The 15,802-nt window shown below is 51.6% G+C and overlaps 5 protein-coding genes across 5 annotated transcripts; all 5 read right to left on the bottom strand.

Annotated features, from left to right (window-relative positions):
- Nucleotides 1-913: 913 nt before the first annotated feature.
- Nucleotides 914-1,607, bottom strand: BO70DRAFT_62257 (uncharacterized protein). Its single transcript, XM_025548599.1, has one exon. The coding sequence runs from the start codon at nt 1,370-1,372 to the stop codon at nt 1,007-1,009; it is 366 nt and encodes a 121-aa protein (XP_025398267.1). The 5' UTR covers nt 1,373-1,607; the 3' UTR covers nt 914-1,006.
- A 2,157-nt stretch (nt 1,608-3,764) lies between these two features.
- BO70DRAFT_372062 (SNARE domain- containing protein) lies at nt 3,765-4,377 on the bottom strand (the record flags this gene model as incomplete). The annotated part of the gene is made up of 3 exons (XM_025544828.1): nt 3,765-3,923; nt 4,111-4,219; nt 4,352-4,377. 3 exons carry the CDS (start codon nt 4,375-4,377, stop codon nt 3,765-3,767), a joined length of 294 nt encoding a protein of 97 aa, XP_025398266.1.
- Nucleotides 4,378-5,120: 743 nt separating this feature from the next.
- On the bottom strand, nt 5,121-8,333 carry BO70DRAFT_62209 (putative telomere silencing protein Zds1). The gene is made up of 3 exons (XM_025548597.1): nt 8,135-8,333; nt 5,532-7,901; nt 5,121-5,479 (listed from the first exon to the last, which is right to left on the bottom strand). The coding sequence occupies exons 1-3, from the start codon at nt 8,138-8,140 to the stop codon at nt 5,264-5,266; spliced, it is 2,592 nt and encodes an 863-aa protein (XP_025398265.1). The 5' UTR covers nt 8,141-8,333; the 3' UTR covers nt 5,121-5,263.
- Nucleotides 8,334-10,279: 1,946 nt separating this feature from the next.
- Nucleotides 10,280-11,886, bottom strand: BO70DRAFT_338854 (SYLF and SH3 domain-containing protein). The gene is made up of 4 exons (XM_025541222.1): nt 11,786-11,886; nt 11,603-11,706; nt 10,467-11,539; nt 10,280-10,409 (listed from the first exon to the last, which is right to left on the bottom strand). Exons 1-4 carry the CDS (start codon nt 11,826-11,828, stop codon nt 10,388-10,390), a joined length of 1,242 nt encoding a protein of 413 aa, XP_025398264.1. The 5' UTR covers nt 11,829-11,886; the 3' UTR covers nt 10,280-10,387.
- A 2,109-nt stretch (nt 11,887-13,995) lies between these two features.
- Nucleotides 13,996-15,112, bottom strand: BO70DRAFT_61978 (GPI anchored serine-threonine rich family protein). Its single transcript, XM_025548596.1, has 5 exons — nt 14,963-15,112; nt 14,831-14,909; nt 14,641-14,772; nt 14,469-14,572; nt 13,996-14,362 (listed from the first exon to the last, which is right to left on the bottom strand). The coding sequence occupies exons 1-5, from the start codon at nt 15,015-15,017 to the stop codon at nt 14,217-14,219; spliced, it is 516 nt and encodes a 171-aa protein (XP_025398263.1). The 5' UTR covers nt 15,018-15,112; the 3' UTR covers nt 13,996-14,216.
- Between the last annotated feature and the right edge of the window lie 690 nt (nt 15,113-15,802).

The following is a 15,802-nucleotide window of genomic DNA, read 5'->3' as shown; positions in this document are numbered from 1 at the left end:
CGACCAGGCCGACAAGTCATCATCCAACGGGCGGCAGCGGTGGCCGGCACGTGGCCCGAACCGGGTCTTTTTCCCTCTTATCCGCTGCCCGAAGGGCCCTTCCAGTCTCTCCAACTATCTTGCCAGGGTCATAACACCCCATCATTACTATTTACCCGAGCTATGCGAACGCCACTTCTACCTACCGGTTGATATGGCTCGATAGCCGCGTTGGTCCCAGCACCAACCCAAACACCATCTATCTTATCTCTGACTGACCGCTAGCCCTACAGGACCCAAGCCAACGAGGTGATGGATGGTGATGGTGATACTGCTTCAGCCTCGAGCCTTCAGCTGCTGACCAGGATCCCTTCCTCCCGCCTGGAAAATAACGCATATTCGCCCCGACACTGGCAACCCTCCTCCCCCCCGGTATGATCCATGATCCGGAAAATCCCTTTGCAACGGCCTGTCCGTCTAGCGTGGAGACCCGGTCGAGATCTGCAGGAGGCCCCCTCGCTACGTCTGGTCTGGACGGTCTCGACCTCGAATTCCCCGATTAGATAACAATCCCACGCGTGCGTCGTCTCGCCAGCTCCTGTCCAAACCCTTCGAGGATGCACTGGCCAATGATCCCTGGTCTATTCAAGGTCGGACAAAGGAAGATTATTATCATGGTGACAGGCTTGTACTCTGTATCACGGCGCTTGACATGATCCCGGCCAGTTATGTAGCTACTTACTGTACGGGGTACTCGACCGTGGACTGGCCCCGACCTCCCATTCGAGCAGCTTTCCATCTGTGGCGGCCGTACGTGACGTATCAATATGATCGCCCACATAACCCAGAGCTAGCTGCCTCCATCCGTCTAGAACATCTTGCCTTCACAGAGGGAGGGTACGGCGATTTGATACCCTAGGCACAGTGCGTGCAACTGTGCTTCGTACTCCGGACATTGCCGAACCCTGGCTCCGAAGCAGGCTTTTGACCAGCAATGTTGCTTGCTTCCTTCCTCTCCTTGGCCTACTTACATCTCATACGGAGTATACGCACACAGTAGACATCTCTGACCGCATCCCATCCACCACAGACACACGTCATGCCCACCATTGCGTGATACTCCACACTGAAGATGAAACAGATCAACATTGCGCAAGCTATGACAATGAATGACATCCACATCCACAAGGTAACTAACTCCACGGGTCCTCCCCATCCCCATCAAGGCCGATCCGCCTATTCGACGATCCTCTTCACAGACTACTCGACTCATTCCGCACCACACTCCACACAGCCATCCATCCTGCATGGTTAGTGAAACTCGTGTTGCAATAATAGAACCCCGAACCCAAGCCCAAGCCCAAGCCCAAGCCTCATCCCAGACTTTCGGCATTAAAAAGCCCCTCAGACGGACGTCCCATCACCCGTGTACCCTCTACCACGGAAAGCCCACGCCGCAATGTTCTGGGCCCGGGGTTACTCTGTAGGTATGTATCTGACAGACCAAAAAGACCACTCGGCTACAAAGGTGTCCAGACAGCTAAGTAGGTGTGATACGGAATGATACTAGGTTTGACAGTATCAGCCATCAGCCATCAACGTGAGAGAACCCCAGCTCATAATTGGATTGGCGACTATCTGTCTATCTATCTAACTATCTACCTACCTATCCAGTACAAAGAGATGCAGATACAGAGACATAGACGGAAACAGTGACAGAGACAGGATAGTCGGCATCACTGAGGTAGATGTCACAGTTTACCTACCTACCCCTGCTGTCTTATCAGAGGATAAGAACATGACAAAAGACCATCCATGTCACAGAATGTCTTATCATATCATATCATATCATATCATATCATATCATATCATCTTCATAGGGACATGGGAGTCCTCGACAATATAGTGTGGCCATAATCCCTGCACCTGAAGCCTAGAAGCAAAAAGCCGTGCGAGGATCCATCCATGTCGGTCGTTGGACAAACCCCAAAGATACAGTGAGTGGTACTCTACTCATATCAATATCTAGTGACTCCAACCCTGAACTTCACACTAGGTACCTACTTATCTCTGTACCGCCTCCCCTCAGGTTACTCAACCCCAACCAAGTTCCAGATCCAGATCCAGATCCAGCTTTGCTTTGCTTTGCTTTCGGATCGATCACGTCGGACAGACACAGAAATAGTTCTTACAGGGAGGGAGGAAGGGAAGGAGGGAGGGGCTTATCAAGACGTAGTTACCGTACCATTCCTCCTTTAGGTAGGTCAGGTAAATCAAACTGCCGAGTACAGCCCAGCCCAGCCCAGCCCAGCCCAGCCGCCACGGGATTCAGGTTTCCTGTCTGATACATGAAGTGACACTGTTGGCGTCTACTTCTACTTATCAGGGTGAGCTCGCCGGACTAGGAAATCAATGGACATTGGTACACAGACCACCATCTCCGATCCAAGCCAGAGTCTGCCGGGTCTAGAGTTATCGTTTCTCGTGTTGAGGATTACGAACTGAACTGAACTGAACCGAACTGAAATGGATGTATGGATGGGATGAGATGAGATGACATAACATGGCATGGAAGCAGAGATTCTTTCCGTTGTGATTGATTGATTGTCTTACTTCAGGTACTTCAGGTACTTCAGTTCCTACTTTAGTACTTACTCCGTGGGATATACAGAGCTGAGCAGAGAGGCTGTGTGTGAACCACAGCCCAAGCAAGCTGCAACGTGTTGTAACACATAACATATTGGTTTATTGATGTGTTTTCTACAGTTCTGCTCTGCGACTGGAGGATCTTTTTGTTCATTTATTATACCAGATGGGTGCATCCATGCGGGTTTTGTTTTACATGTTGGGGGTTTTTTCCTTTCGATTTCCAAACTTAGGGTCGGTCCGTTGTCAAGATGAAACCCCGTCGGAAGGCCTCGACAGCTCGAGATGAGAGAATGAAAGCTAGACAACTGGGACAAGCTCACTTTATTATTTCACTGACATGAATGAATCTCTCTAAGTCTCCTAATCTCTCATGCCACCCAACCCCAGACTAAACCATCAACAGCAGCAGCGCAAAACCCACCAAAAAGTCTAGGCAGACGATTGACCAGATGTATGATGTATGATGTATGATGTATGATATGCATGTCTCTAATATGTAAATACACTGCGCTCGAAGACAAAAGCTGCGCAGGAAGATGAAAAAGCAAGGGACACAGAAAAGAAAAATGAAATGAGAAGAAAAAGCACCCACCAGTCCCAACCTGCCCCCTTCCCCCAGCCACAAGCATATTTATACAGGTACCTCAAATCTCCCCCAATCCACCGCACAACACCGCATCGCATTCTTTCCAAACCTCATCTCACCCAACCAGCCACCCCCCAACAAACAACCCCAGCAACCAGAAAGCTAATAAAGCAGACGCTATACGACGAAGACCCCCGAGCTCCCACACATAAAAAAAAGAAGCAGTAAATCAACAGCCAGGTCTCTGTCTCTGCAGATAGGTCGGTAACCACATAGATAGGCAAGGCAGGCAGGGTAGGTAAGTAAAGTAGGTGGGTATCAACTCGCCCGCAAGCCAACACCCACCCACCCACATTACTTCACCTCCTAACCTCTCCACCAACTCATCCTCAAAATTATCCCCCCCTCAATCAAAATCAATCATGATCATGATCATAATCGGCAAGCAACGCAACGTAGGCAAATAAACCCCGTATTAACAACATTAACAACACCCCACCATCCACCCCCACCCCCAACGTAGAAGGGGGGGGGGAAAGGAAGAAGGTATTCAAAAGATCCAGCTCAAAATAATCCAAAACACGAACCCAATCGTGGCCACAATGCCAGCGACCTTCAACACGGCAACCGTATCGCCTTGTCGCGCCATGCGGGTCAAGCGGCTCGCGCTACCTTTTAGGTCCGTGGAGAGGGAGGAGAAGACTTGGTTCTGTTTGGGAGATGGTTATAGGTGTTAGTATATTGTATATCGCATAATGGATCTTGCATATTGGATCTTGCATATTGGGATTCAAGGCCCCCTTCGCTCGGTATCGGCGATTAGAGAGAACAGGGAGGGAGTCCCGTGCGGGGGAAATGACGGAGTGTAGAGAGGAGAAAGAAGAAGGTAGACGAACCGAATGATCCAGCGTATCTTGATCGCGGGCATTATCGTAGATATCGATGGTGACGGATTTCAGGGCGGAGACTTTGGAGGAGAGGGAGTTGAGGAGGGCGTTGTTTTGTCTGTGGATCACCGGGTTCGTTGTTAGTTATGTAGAAATGCAGGTATGTAGGTATGGAGTTTGGTGCTGGGTTGGAGGTAGAATGGGAGATAGTAGGTGGGCAGGCAGGTAGATAGGTAGGGTGGTATCGTACTGTTCGCGCTCGTAGGCTTCGGCCATTTTGTCCGGGTGGAGGTGTGGTGGACGGGTGATCGCTTTCTAGTTGCCGTACGTGAGAGGTGTTGGGATCGGTTGGTCTGGTTGGGTTGTTGAGGGGGGGGTGTGGCTGCGACTTGAGGGTGGATGGATGGATGGATTGCTTGACGCAAGATGGATCGCAGACAGGATGACGCTGTGGAGGCTGTGGGGAGGACATTGTCACGTGATGGGGCGGCGCAGGCCGCGGCTCGAGTGGATCGGTCTACTTTAGTACGGAGGAGTATGGGCAACAGGGAAATAGGGGTTCGGGTGAGGAAAGCTTGAGGAATAGATAAAGGATTTGTAGATAATGAAACTCTGGGTTCTGGTCCATGACTGGCCAGATACTGTCAGCTTTTGTACATAGTATTGGCTATTGAAGTAGAAGGGTGGAGGAAATAGAAGCATACAGCACGGAGATGCAGTAGCAGGGACTCCGTGAAGCGGGCTGGAGTGAGATATTTAGAGTTCTATAATAAATAAGGCGTCGAGTCAAGCCGAAGAGGAAAATAAACAAACCCCACACGCTATGCGAACAAAAATCCAAGGCAAGAAGTCGTCTTCTCAGGCCCCACCCGGTCATCGTGGACTATTCAAACGACCACTATATAGAGACGACACAATAGTGTGCAAGTGTGAACCAAGGGGCACCGGGTAGCTGGCTTCCATGGCATACCCTGGTCTTCCCTGTGCATGAAAAATGGAAAATGGCCACCGACGGAAAGAGAGAATGGAAGGGTGACGCAAGAAGGAAAGGCTAATATCAGTGTACATAGTTCGAGAACTGACCGGACTTGGCAAAGCAGGGGTATTTAGTGCGCTGCAATGAAACCAACGGCAAGAGAAGGGTCCCTCATTTTCTTCCCCTTCACCACATGTCATCGTCGTCGTCATCAAGCTGGACATCATCGCCAAACGATGAATGATCATACTGATAGTGTCCCGGGCCATATGCATTCCCGTTCTCATAGCCACCTTTGCTACCATGCGATTGGGAATGGTAGGGGTCCTGTTGATCATCGTTATATTCGTACATTTGAGGATCGTCGTAGGAACTATCGGCATATTGTTGTTGCTCCTGAGACTAAATCGACGGTTAGCAGCGGCAACAACATCCAGTGCCGAAAGAGACTCACCTCCTGATATCTCTGGTATTGCTGATACTCTTCCTGCTGCCTCTGCTGCCTCTGCGCCGCTGACGTGGCCAACATCATATGCGGATGCATTTGCTGGACTTTGGCCAAGTAGGAGTACATGAAGTTACTGAGCAGGACCTGCGAGTACAGCGCACGTCGAGGATTCGCAAGTTTTATGTGAGCCATCCGGTAAATGGCTCTTTCTTCCAAAATCGAAAATCGAGTCCAAGCATAGTCAACGTCCGGACGAAGCTCCCGGACTGGCGGGTCGGGCGACAGGTTCCGGGATGCGCTCTTCTTATGGTGATGGCCGCTGTCGCCACCGCTTTTCTTTCGACCACCCCCGAAGATGGAGGAGAATAACCCTGACTCTTTGTCTTTCTTTGCTTCCCCAGATGTCCGTCGTCCGTTGTCTTTTCGGCGCTCATCCTCCAGCTTCGGGTCCAGCCGATCCAGCACAAGGCTTTCGCGCCCTCGCTGGCTAGCAGTGTCATTCGATGATGGTGCGGAGTGTGTCGTTTCGTGTACCTTGTCCACCAACTTCGCCTTGAGCTTCTTGGAATCACTATCCTTCTCCTTTTTCTTTTCCTTGTCCTTATCCTTGTCGTCGGTACCCAGCAGCCAGTGCCAGCTCGACTTGCGGCCACCTTCCGAATCCTTCTTGTCCTTCGACTTCTTTGATTCCTTGGAGTCTTTGGTGTCCGATTTACGATCATCCGAAAATGTTGGGATATATGAAAGGTTGTCGGTCCGATTGCTATTGCCAGGAAGAGCTGGTGGAGAATTGGCAAATTCATTGAGTGTGGGTGTGGTGTCTTTCGCATGCGTCCGACTGTGTGCTGATCGTTTGCTCGAGCTGCGTTCCTGCGTTTTATCCTGGATTACGGGTGCTTTCGGTGGAATGACCGGTTGGGGAGTCGGAGCAGGAGGCGTAACAGTAGTTTCGGGAGGTGGCGTCTCCACGATCTCTGGGATTTGCTGCTCTGGAGGTGGAACGTTCAAAGTTGACCGTCCGTTGGAACTGATGCGCGAGTGCCATTGACGCGAGTGTGCAGGTGCACCTGCCCTGTTCGAAGTATCCGATGAGGCTGGATCCAAGGGACGATCAGTCGCTGACTGTGACTGATCTACGGCTGAGTTGCTAGTGGAGCTGGCTGTCGTGCTAGGGGCCTGCGGTGCGCCCTGTCCCGACTTAGCCAAGGCTTGAGCTCGTGTTACACTGGGGGTAGGATCAGTTGACACCCGCGTGAGATTCGTTTGGCCGCCGGACGATGGAAGCGGTTCACTTGGATCAGAACCCTTCGCCATGCGCTTGGAATACGGTGCCTTTTCGCCCTTCTTCAGACTTCCAGCCTTCCTATACTGGGTTCGTGTCGAACGTCTTAGACTGTGACCCGGCGGTGCAGGGGGGAGGATCGGTCTATCATCATCGGCGGAGATTCCAAGCTGCTGAATGCCATTGAGAATGGATGATGCGCTAGTTGCTCGGGGCTTGACATCGTCGACTATCGTCTCTAACTCATGTAGATTCGGGCCCGGGGAAGCTGGAGATTCACGTTGTGATTGTGACCGTTTGCGCTCGAGCCGCTCCGCACCATCCGTATAACCCTGTGATGTGTCAATTTGCCTGGATAGCATGGACTTCTTTCGCCTTAGGCTCCCAATCGATCCTTCGCGTTCCGGACCTAGGGCGGAGTAATCACCAGATTTGCGCTTAATCTGGTCCGTCTTGCTCTCGAGAAAGGATTTGAACTCCTTGGGGGCAAGTTCCGGGTGTAACCGAGCCGGAACCCAAAACAGTCGTGAAGCGTCATTTTCATCTGCGGAGGGAGAGGGTGCGATGGAGGGGACAGAGAAGCTCGGCAGATCGGGGTCTCCAGTAGCAGCAACATCCATGGACATCCGCCTAATGGCGGCCAAGTTACTCAGTTCTTGTGCTACGGCGGCAGGGTCGGATTCGTAGTCGATATCGTTCAAGGGGAATGAGGTGGTAGCTGTATCGGTAGATCCGGGCGAGGTGGTCGACACGGGGGACGTCGGGCTGCTTTCAACAGACCTGGCTCCGTGCGACCATGACTGCCCGTTGGTAGGTCGGTGATTGAGCTCACTGAGGTGGTTCTGGATTTGTACAGACTGTGGGGAGGTAGGGGCTTCGCAGCCGGCGAGGTTCGAGGGGATGATGGTGATCGATTCGCTCAACGGGGAGGATATGAAGCTGAGGCGTCGGGAATCCCGCTTGTCGTAGTCGTCATCGTACATATGGCCAATCGCCTCGGTGACATGGTGACTCGGGTCACTGATTGACAATTGAGGCACATGGCCTCTTCGCGACCCATATCCCCCGCCTGGCTCAGAGGGGCTCGGTGAAGCCTGAAACTAACGGCGATGTGATCAGAGAGTGGCCTGGAATTATACAATTGAAACAGGGGTCGGGGTTCCACAGTCCATCGCTCAAACTGGCAATTTCCTCCTGACAAACGGATAGGTTGGGAACCGAGCAAATGCCGGGGGGCACGGGAGGCCACATCCAAAGGTCGAAGAAGAAAGGAACAGGTGGGGGGGAGAAATTTGATGGAACGCGGTTATAAAAGAGAGCGACGCACCTGCATGAGAGCGAAAGGACCGGGGATCGGACAGGAGGACGTCCCGAGGTGGACTAATGATCAGGAAAGTCGCCTGGTGGAGAGGGGGTCAATGTACCACCAGGGCCGTAAGACAACGAGGACAAGAGGTAGTCATGGAATCATGGAAGCGGGGGAAAGACGTCGACAGAGAGGAGTAGCCAGCCAGGTATTGCGAGGAACGAAAGGAGGACGATGACGGTTAGGCATCCGGCGACCGAAGATGGGGGGGGTTCTGGCGATCGATCGGGACGGGGTCGATCGAGAGGAGGGGAGAGGGGAGGGAGGGAAGGACTCGGAGGAACGAACGACGAGGCTGAAAGGGCGGCGACGGAGGAGGAGGAAGAATAGGAGGTGGGCGTGGTAGAAGATGAGATGAGAATGGAAATCACAGCACGGAGCCTGGAGCAAGTAGGAGGACCTGAGGACTTGGAGAGTGGACGAGACGGAGAAGGAGGCCGCTGTGGTTGGCTGGCGGGTTGGTCTGGCCGAGATGGGCGGACTGCACCGATCACCACCACGGCAGCACCGCAACAGATGTGTTTGAGGGCGAGTCAGCGACCGAGATGGGCGCCTGGAGCATTGGGATAGCCGTCAAAACACCATGGAGGGGCCGAGCCGGGGTTCCTGGTCTGTTCCTGGTCTCCGCGAAGGGCTGGAGGGGGTTCGTCAGGAGTATACAAAAGGAAGCATCAGTTCCCGACGTTGGCCATGGATCTTGGGCAGGACGCACCGCCCTCTTAGTCAGCGCTCCACTGCACTGCTGATCAATCCCCATCCATAATGTTTTTCTACACGGCTATCTACGTGCAACTACTGGATAACTCTCTGCCCTCTGCGCAGGCGATCGATCGCTGCTGATCAGCGTTACCCCGTGCTGCTGGTCGACAGCGATGGTCAGTGGCACGGTCTCTGGATGATCTTATTTCAGTTCGGCAGGGTCTACTGCTACATAAGTAACATTGTAGTGTCAAGGTAGCTTTTTGTGTGCAAACGAGGGATTGCTCCACTGCAGTAGGTACTAAGGGAGCCCTTATAGGCTCACAGGCTCATCCCTTTTCCTTACGGGTCATCGGCACCTCAGGCGGCTGCACACCCACCCCAAAAAGAGGATATCATCGAATGAGCCTTTCACACTGAAAGGTAAAGGTAAAAATAGGGGGTCAAGAATAAACACACACACACACACACAAACACACAATGGACACACAATAAGCGTATGCATACACTCCGTACACTGCAACCTTACACCATCCTTTATTTATGGCACCAACTCTGCTGTTATTTGTCTTTGATGCTCACCATGATTCTCGCAGCCTGGCTAATACGTGGATCGACAAGGATCCCGCCCCTCATGAAAGCAAGCATCTTTGGACTGTATTGTGGTGGGTACTCCACACTGCATCTATCTACACCAGTCAGAATGCCTTGTAAGATCCAGCTACTGGGGTTTCTGCCCCAGCCTCGGTCTCGTATTGGACTACAGAGTAGACAGGTTGGTGATCTAAGATGCCAGGAATGCTATTCTTCCTCCGACCTCCACACGACTCAGTTCAACAAAGTAAGTCTATTGCATTTCAGGTGGTTCGTGTTGCATCAGCCTCCCTCCTTCTTTTCGCGTGAGACCTGTGCGAGCCTCGTGCCATCTATTTCTGGCCTCGATTGGCCAGGTCGGCCTCATCTGATGGCAGCCGGGGGCATTGCGGAGGGGTTGCGTCCAATGATCCAGTGGCCCAAGAGACCGGGTCTTTGTTGAATTCGGTGTACGCTATGTCTTCTGAAGAATGTACATACAAGGCACAAGGCATGAGCAGGGTACCCCATACATACATGGGGGTCCCACTGTCCCTGTCTGCACGGTGGAACTGACAAACAATCCCCCGGACATTTCATCGGCAGCCGCCCGTTCCTTTGTCCTAAATGTCCCAGCCCATCCATCATCCCTCATCCCTTGCAAGGGATGGAAGCATCGCAGCCAAGCAGCGGGTAGCTTTCCTTGGATAAAGACGGTGACCTAAAACTTATCCAATCAACCGGTCGATCCCACGGCCACAAAGAGGGGTAGCCTTCCATTCTAACAGCCAAACTGACGCGCCAAAAAAAAAAAAAAAAAAAAAAAAAAAAAAGGGGGCAGGATGCAGGAAGAAAAGCGCCCGTAACAAATGATCAAAGGAAAATGGACGCTGGCGTCATCAAATATCATTCCGCGTAATAAGGCTAGGGCACCTGGGATATTTAAGCAGCGTCGACATAGTTGCTGATTGCCATTCATTAGCCTTACGAAGCCAAAGAGGGGGAACGAAGGATTGCTTACCTGGGGAAAATGCCAACCCGGTCCCCAATCCGACCCGTCCACCAGTCCTCCTTCTTCTCGGTCCGTTTGAGGATGGTGATGATGTCGCCTTTCTTGAACCCCAAGTCACCCTGTTGATCCGCATCAAACGAGTACAGTGCAATGGCCTGGTCCTGGCGCAGAGCTGGAGCCGCTCCTGTTCGCTGCCCAAAGACCGGTTTGGGAGCCGTGGGTCGGGTGGGTTTGCGGTCAGAGTAAACGTAGTCTTCATCGATGGGCGTGGTGTTGCTCCGGCTGCGGCCGTAAGAGTCGGGGGTGTCATTGCGGACGCTGTTCCGAGTAGTCGAGGAACGGCTCAGCCCTCCGGCAGGGCGGTCGTAAATATCGTCAGCCCATGAGTTCGCACGACGTGGTCGATCCCGGTACTCGTAGTCGTCCGAGCCCGAGCCATTGCGACCTGTGCGATCGCGCCGGGTTCCTTCCCCGTAAGCGTCGCCCCGGCGGCCCTCCCAGACCACATCATCATGGCTGTCATCGTAGACAGGGATGTCGTTGTACATTGCTTCGCCCGCCCGAGAGTTGCCATAGAAGGCCCGCGAGTTCAGCACACGCAGGAGGGCATCCGTAGACGGCGGAGGGCGAATGCTTCCGCTAAGGAGCTGGCGCGCCGACACCCGACTGTTGTACATTTTCTCGTTCGCATCCTTCCGTTCCACCAACATACTACCCTCTAGACTGACACCAGCAAAAAGACCCTTGGTTTTCGAGTATGAGAACACGGCCGCCACACCCTTTGTACTTGCCGCACCGGCGGCTTCTGCGTTTCGCCCGATCGGTCCAGCAGCGATCGAAACGTTTCCACCGAGCGTCAGGGTGCCCACCTGCGAAAAAGTCCGAACGGCAGCGGCATCGTTTAGGATGAAGACGAAGTCCGTTAACTCAAATCCAATTTGTCCTCCAAACCCGGCGCCAGCCGTTGCGATGGCCGATGGAGCAGACCAGGTCCCGTCGGCCAGTCGGGCGACCACCACTCCGGAACCGAATCGCGCAGAGCCGAGGAATCCAGCTTTCAGGACGGTGAGGACAGCGAGACCCTAACGGAAGAAGCGATCAGTGGCGGTGCGACAACACGTCTACGATATGGACTTGCAACTCACCTTAGCATTGGCCAGAATTTCCGGAGGGATGACTTTATCGGGGCCAAAAGATTGTCGTGGATCGACAAAGGATGCGAGGATTTTGCCAGCCTTCTTACATTCGCCTGTCTGTGTGTTAGTCGCAGCTTGAACCACCTGTCAAGGAATTGCGGGGAAACTGGGATAAGAGCGGGCGCAACATACTTCCTAAGGATGAGGGCAAGGGATTGTGAATTCCGAGAGGCATCTTGAGGGTGCTCGTCGGAACAAAGGAAGGAAAGGGAGGGGAAAGAGGCACAGAGGAGGGGGGGGGGGGGGGTTGAGAGGATGTTGATTGTAAGATGCTCTGCAACGGTTGTTCGTCTCTATGGGAGCGACCGGAAGTGGAACCAGATGACGGCTGACACCGATGGTGGTTCGCAGACGATAAGGATTCCTATTGGCGCCGCACCAACACAGCAGCCCCTCGTCGTATGGTTGGTGAATTAATCTGCCCTCTAGTTTGGTCCTAGGAAAGATATAAATGATATGGTTCCGTGACTCATGGAAGCTCAAAGCCTATAACCTGGATTGTGGTGGTGAACAGGAAGAGGAGGTGGGCGCCTTCCGTGGCCGGACAAAGAGAGACTTGTAATACTACCTCAGTACAGGGAGGGGAGCCTAATACTACTAGGTAGTAGTACTGGCTAGATAGCTGTGGCTATGCACCTCGACCAGCATTTTCACTCTGTGCCTGATCACTATCTTAAATTTCGATCACGTCAGTTCAGTGCCATCCCCTGGGCAGCCTTTCTCTGCCCGAATTCCGGTGCGAATCAAGAGGCAGGCGGGCGGCCTGAGGCCACCAGGACAGCACAGCCACTGCCGAGGCTCCGACAATTATTTCTACGGCAGGCCATTGCGGCCATCAGGCAAAAGTGATTTTTCAATCGTCGCGTTCAACCAACACCCCCTTTGGTTCACAGCCACACCCCTGGCCCAGAAGGCCTTAGTACGGTCACATGATGTCAACAGAGCTATTTGGCTAATCTTGTCTGGATTAGCGTATGTGTAGCCTGCCACTATGTAAACAGCCTGTTTACCTTAATTTAATGTTTATTACACTATATATTATGCTTATAAACTTTTATCATCATAAAGCTATGCACATTGTATCCAATACGGTTAGCTTACGAAGAGGCTAAGCTACTTAAAGGCAGCCAAACCAAGGGGGTGTTCGTCAACCGAGAGGGGGTGTTGGTCTAGCGCAACCCTATATAGTACATATACTTTTAAGTAGCTAGGAATAAGTATACCCTTAACTCTTATTGTCGCACACCAGGCAGCAACTGCTATACTATGAACATGCTTGCACTGGCTATGCGTAAGATCATATGACAGATATATATAAGTTTGATCAATCATCTATGTTACTGTATGGCCAATTGGCCATAAATGCTTCAAGTCAGGTGTGCCCATGATGGGGCCTTCATCAAGTAGTGCGCATCTATGTATGATTATAGGGAAATGAAACCATGCGATTATTCATATCTGTTTTTGAAAAATCCGCGGATATAGTCCCGCGCTAGTTATAACGACATTATATGCCTCTCTTGCCAGAGGCTCGGCCCAAAGACTACTACAGTCCCTAAACTACCACGTAGGTATTACTGACAAAATTTCTCTCCACCATCACTAGACCCTAGGCTCATATCGGGAATGGCCCATAACCTCTTACTCATAGATGTGGATTAGACAGAGCAATATACCATCGATAATTAACTAAGCCTTCCGTGCTGCGGCACGGCTACAAAGGAGGTAGAAAATCTGTCAAAGTGCGCAGTATGAAGACCAAGTCACCTACGGTAGGTAGGTATGTAATCAGACAGCCAAGTACGTATTAAGCTAGGTAGATACCTACTTACCTAACGCAGGCAGCTACATTACTACAAACCTCACTGTCTGGACGATCCTTCCCCGTCCGCCCAATTCACAATCCAACCACCTACCGGTAAACCTGATAGTCATGTAGCACCACTAGCATTGGTATACGGCTGGCGGCGGTGACAGTGACAGTGATGTTACTCGGCAGTGGTACTCGCACCCCAACATGACACATCTGATGCGAGGACACGGGACTAGTGAATTCAGTGTGCGCGCGGCAATACTTCTCCTGCACAGAGGTAGTAGTGTGGATCTTGTTCGTGATAGAGGTTCTGCATATTGCGTGTCTGGATTCTAATGTACCGTCTCTGGCCATAGAGTTTACAATTCTCCGGACTCGTTCAGCAGCAGCAGTAGATCGTATCCATAAGCTATTGCAGTGTTGCATATACAACTAAAGTTAGTTAAGTAGTTTATAGGTATATCTACTACTATGACTCAGCTAATATTCATCGTATTCAAAACGATGAAAAGCAATTTTATAGAGATACATAGCTAGCTCTTCCACCTATGGGTCTCGGGAAGTTGTAGAATCTGTAGCTAGAGACGGTAATGACTAAGAAAAAAACATAGACAATGGAGAGGAAAATGGGGGGTTGATGGATGGGAGTTTATTAGGGACTGGGGGAGGCGGGAATCGGTCTTGTCGGAGATCGGTTTTGATTCGGGCCCTCAACTTTTTGATCGTACCGTACCTGATGCTGATTCATGCTTACAGGAGAACGGCGAGAGAGCGTATCGCGAGCGCGCCGACGACGGCAATGGGGCCGGAAATCGAAAGCGGGATCGAGGCAGATCCTGCGGACGAGGAGGTCGCGGCAGCTGCGGTCTGGGTGGCGCTGGTAGTACTAGAAGTGGCTGTAGGTAGGGGAAGATGATTTAGTTAGATAATTGCTTGGCTCAAATCTTTGCTCTGGAGCTGGAGGGAACAGTGCTTGGTACAGGGGCGGGAAGTAGTTCTTACTTGTCTCGACCTTGCCAACCGCAGTCACATTAAACTGCGAGGACTGGCTTAGGATTCCGGTGTTCGTCGTGGTGTTGGAGATGGCATTGAATTGGTAGCCAAAACTATATATATAAGTAGTTAGAACTAGATTCTGATATTATGACCAATGGCGTAATCATAGAAAGCTTACGCAACCGGGATCCCTGTGATTTTATTAATAGTATATTCGTTCGCTGAGGTCTTCACATTGCCGATATTCTTGCTAACACTAGGCTGGCTGTTCATATTAACTAGTACAAGACTGAACTCGGTTGGGTCGGATCTGGTACGAGAACACAGTCAGCTCTATTAATAACAATATATAAGATATAATTACCTACCCAGCGGTAGTCCACTTGATAGTGTAGGGCTTGCTAAAGTCCACCTGATCGTTAGTTCGGGGCTGGGTGATGGTAAGGGCTGAGAAAGAACGTTAGCACGAGAAGAAGCTATTAAGCCGTCAAGATTTATACCTAGAGCCGAAGCAGCAAAGGCCATAATAGAGATAATAATATTGAGGAAACGCATCTTGATTGTCCAAGTTCAACAAGCGAGGGTAAAATCTTAAAGAAACTAACAAAGACAAGCAGCGAACGTGTTTACTGACTGGAAGAAATCTGGAAGATAGACGGACTGGCTTGAGGGACTTTATAATCGCACCGGTTGACCATACCTACACCGCAACGAGACACCTTATCGCAAGGGTCCATCGCGGTTGATGCCTGCCTGTTTGGGTCGCGTTTTGATCTCCTATCTTACTCTGGCTGCAGTAGAAGCGAGCTCGCCAGCACAGACCCCCGATTCAGATTTTCGGATGCGAGCAGAAGGCTGGCCAATACAACAGACGGCAGTTGTTCCATGGATAAGGCAAGGTACGGCTAAGTTTTCTCTGCTGTGGTGTGACATCAAACAGCGAGCCAGGTCAGCACCGAATCCACTAGCGTTATCAAATCGAGCGACACCACTTACCTAGCTGTGACGGCTGTTCCTTGGGAAACAGACCGAGGCTTGGTAGCACCATTCGACAGGTCATATAGCGGCGGCGCAATAAATTCAGCTATTGCTTTTAGCCTTCCGCGATATCTTGGTCTGGGGATCTACCTAGAGCATGGAAACCGGTCGACGCGTCAGGTATACGGAGTATCAGAAACAGCGGCATGTCTAAGCCGGGATATCGAGGCGAAGAAGTAGAGGCGAATTGGGAGGTGACGAAGCAGCTGTACGCCCGACGCGCGCACGTGCAGCACCGCCGCGACTTCTTCGCGCCTTCCCCTCTTCACTCCTTCACCTCTTCACCCTCCGAAGCACCAACT

Source organism: Aspergillus heteromorphus (genome assembly GCF_003184545.1).
Source record: "Aspergillus heteromorphus CBS 117.55 chromosome Unknown BO70scaffold_17, whole genome shotgun sequence".
NCBI lineage: Eukaryota > Fungi > Ascomycota > Eurotiomycetes > Eurotiales > Aspergillaceae > Aspergillus > Aspergillus heteromorphus.
The sequence above is the reverse complement of the archived record's forward strand: the minus strand, read 5'-3'. Positions and strand labels throughout refer to the sequence as shown.

What these genes read in the sequence shown, in the direction of transcription:
- BO70DRAFT_62257 (XM_025548599.1), bottom strand. Translation starts at nt 1,372, where the DNA reads ATGCCGAAAGTCTGGGATGAGGCTTGGGCTTGGGCTTGGGCTTGGGTT.
- BO70DRAFT_62209 (XM_025548597.1), bottom strand. An exon ending in AATACCAGAGATATCAGGAG is followed by an intron (nt 5,480 to 5,531) that starts GTGAGTCTCTTT and finishes CCGTCGATTTAG; the next exon opens with TCTCAGGAGCAACAACAATA.
- BO70DRAFT_338854 (XM_025541222.1), bottom strand. Translation starts at nt 11,828, where the DNA reads ATGCCTCTCGGAATTCACAATCCCTTGCCCTCATCCTTAGGAA. An exon ending in CTTGCCCTCATCCTTAGGAA is followed by an intron (nt 11,707 to 11,785) that starts GTATGTTGCGCC and finishes ACACACAGACAG; the next exon opens with GCGAATGTAAGAAGGCTGGC. An exon ending in CGGGTTGGCATTTTCCCCAG is followed by an intron (nt 10,410 to 10,466) that starts GTAAGCAATCCT and finishes AATGGCAATCAG; the next exon opens with CAACTATGTCGACGCTGCTT.
- BO70DRAFT_61978 (XM_025548596.1), bottom strand. Translation starts at nt 15,017, where the DNA reads ATGCGTTTCCTCAATATTATTATCTCTATTATGGCCTTTGCTGCTTCG. An exon ending in ATCAAGTGGACTACCGCTGG is followed by an intron (nt 14,773 to 14,830) that starts GTAGGTAATTAT and finishes TTCTCGTACCAG; the next exon opens with ATCCGACCCAACCGAGTTCA. An exon ending in ATCACAGGGATCCCGGTTGC is followed by an intron (nt 14,573 to 14,640) that starts GTAAGCTTTCTA and finishes TTATATATATAG; the next exon opens with TTTTGGCTACCAATTCAATG.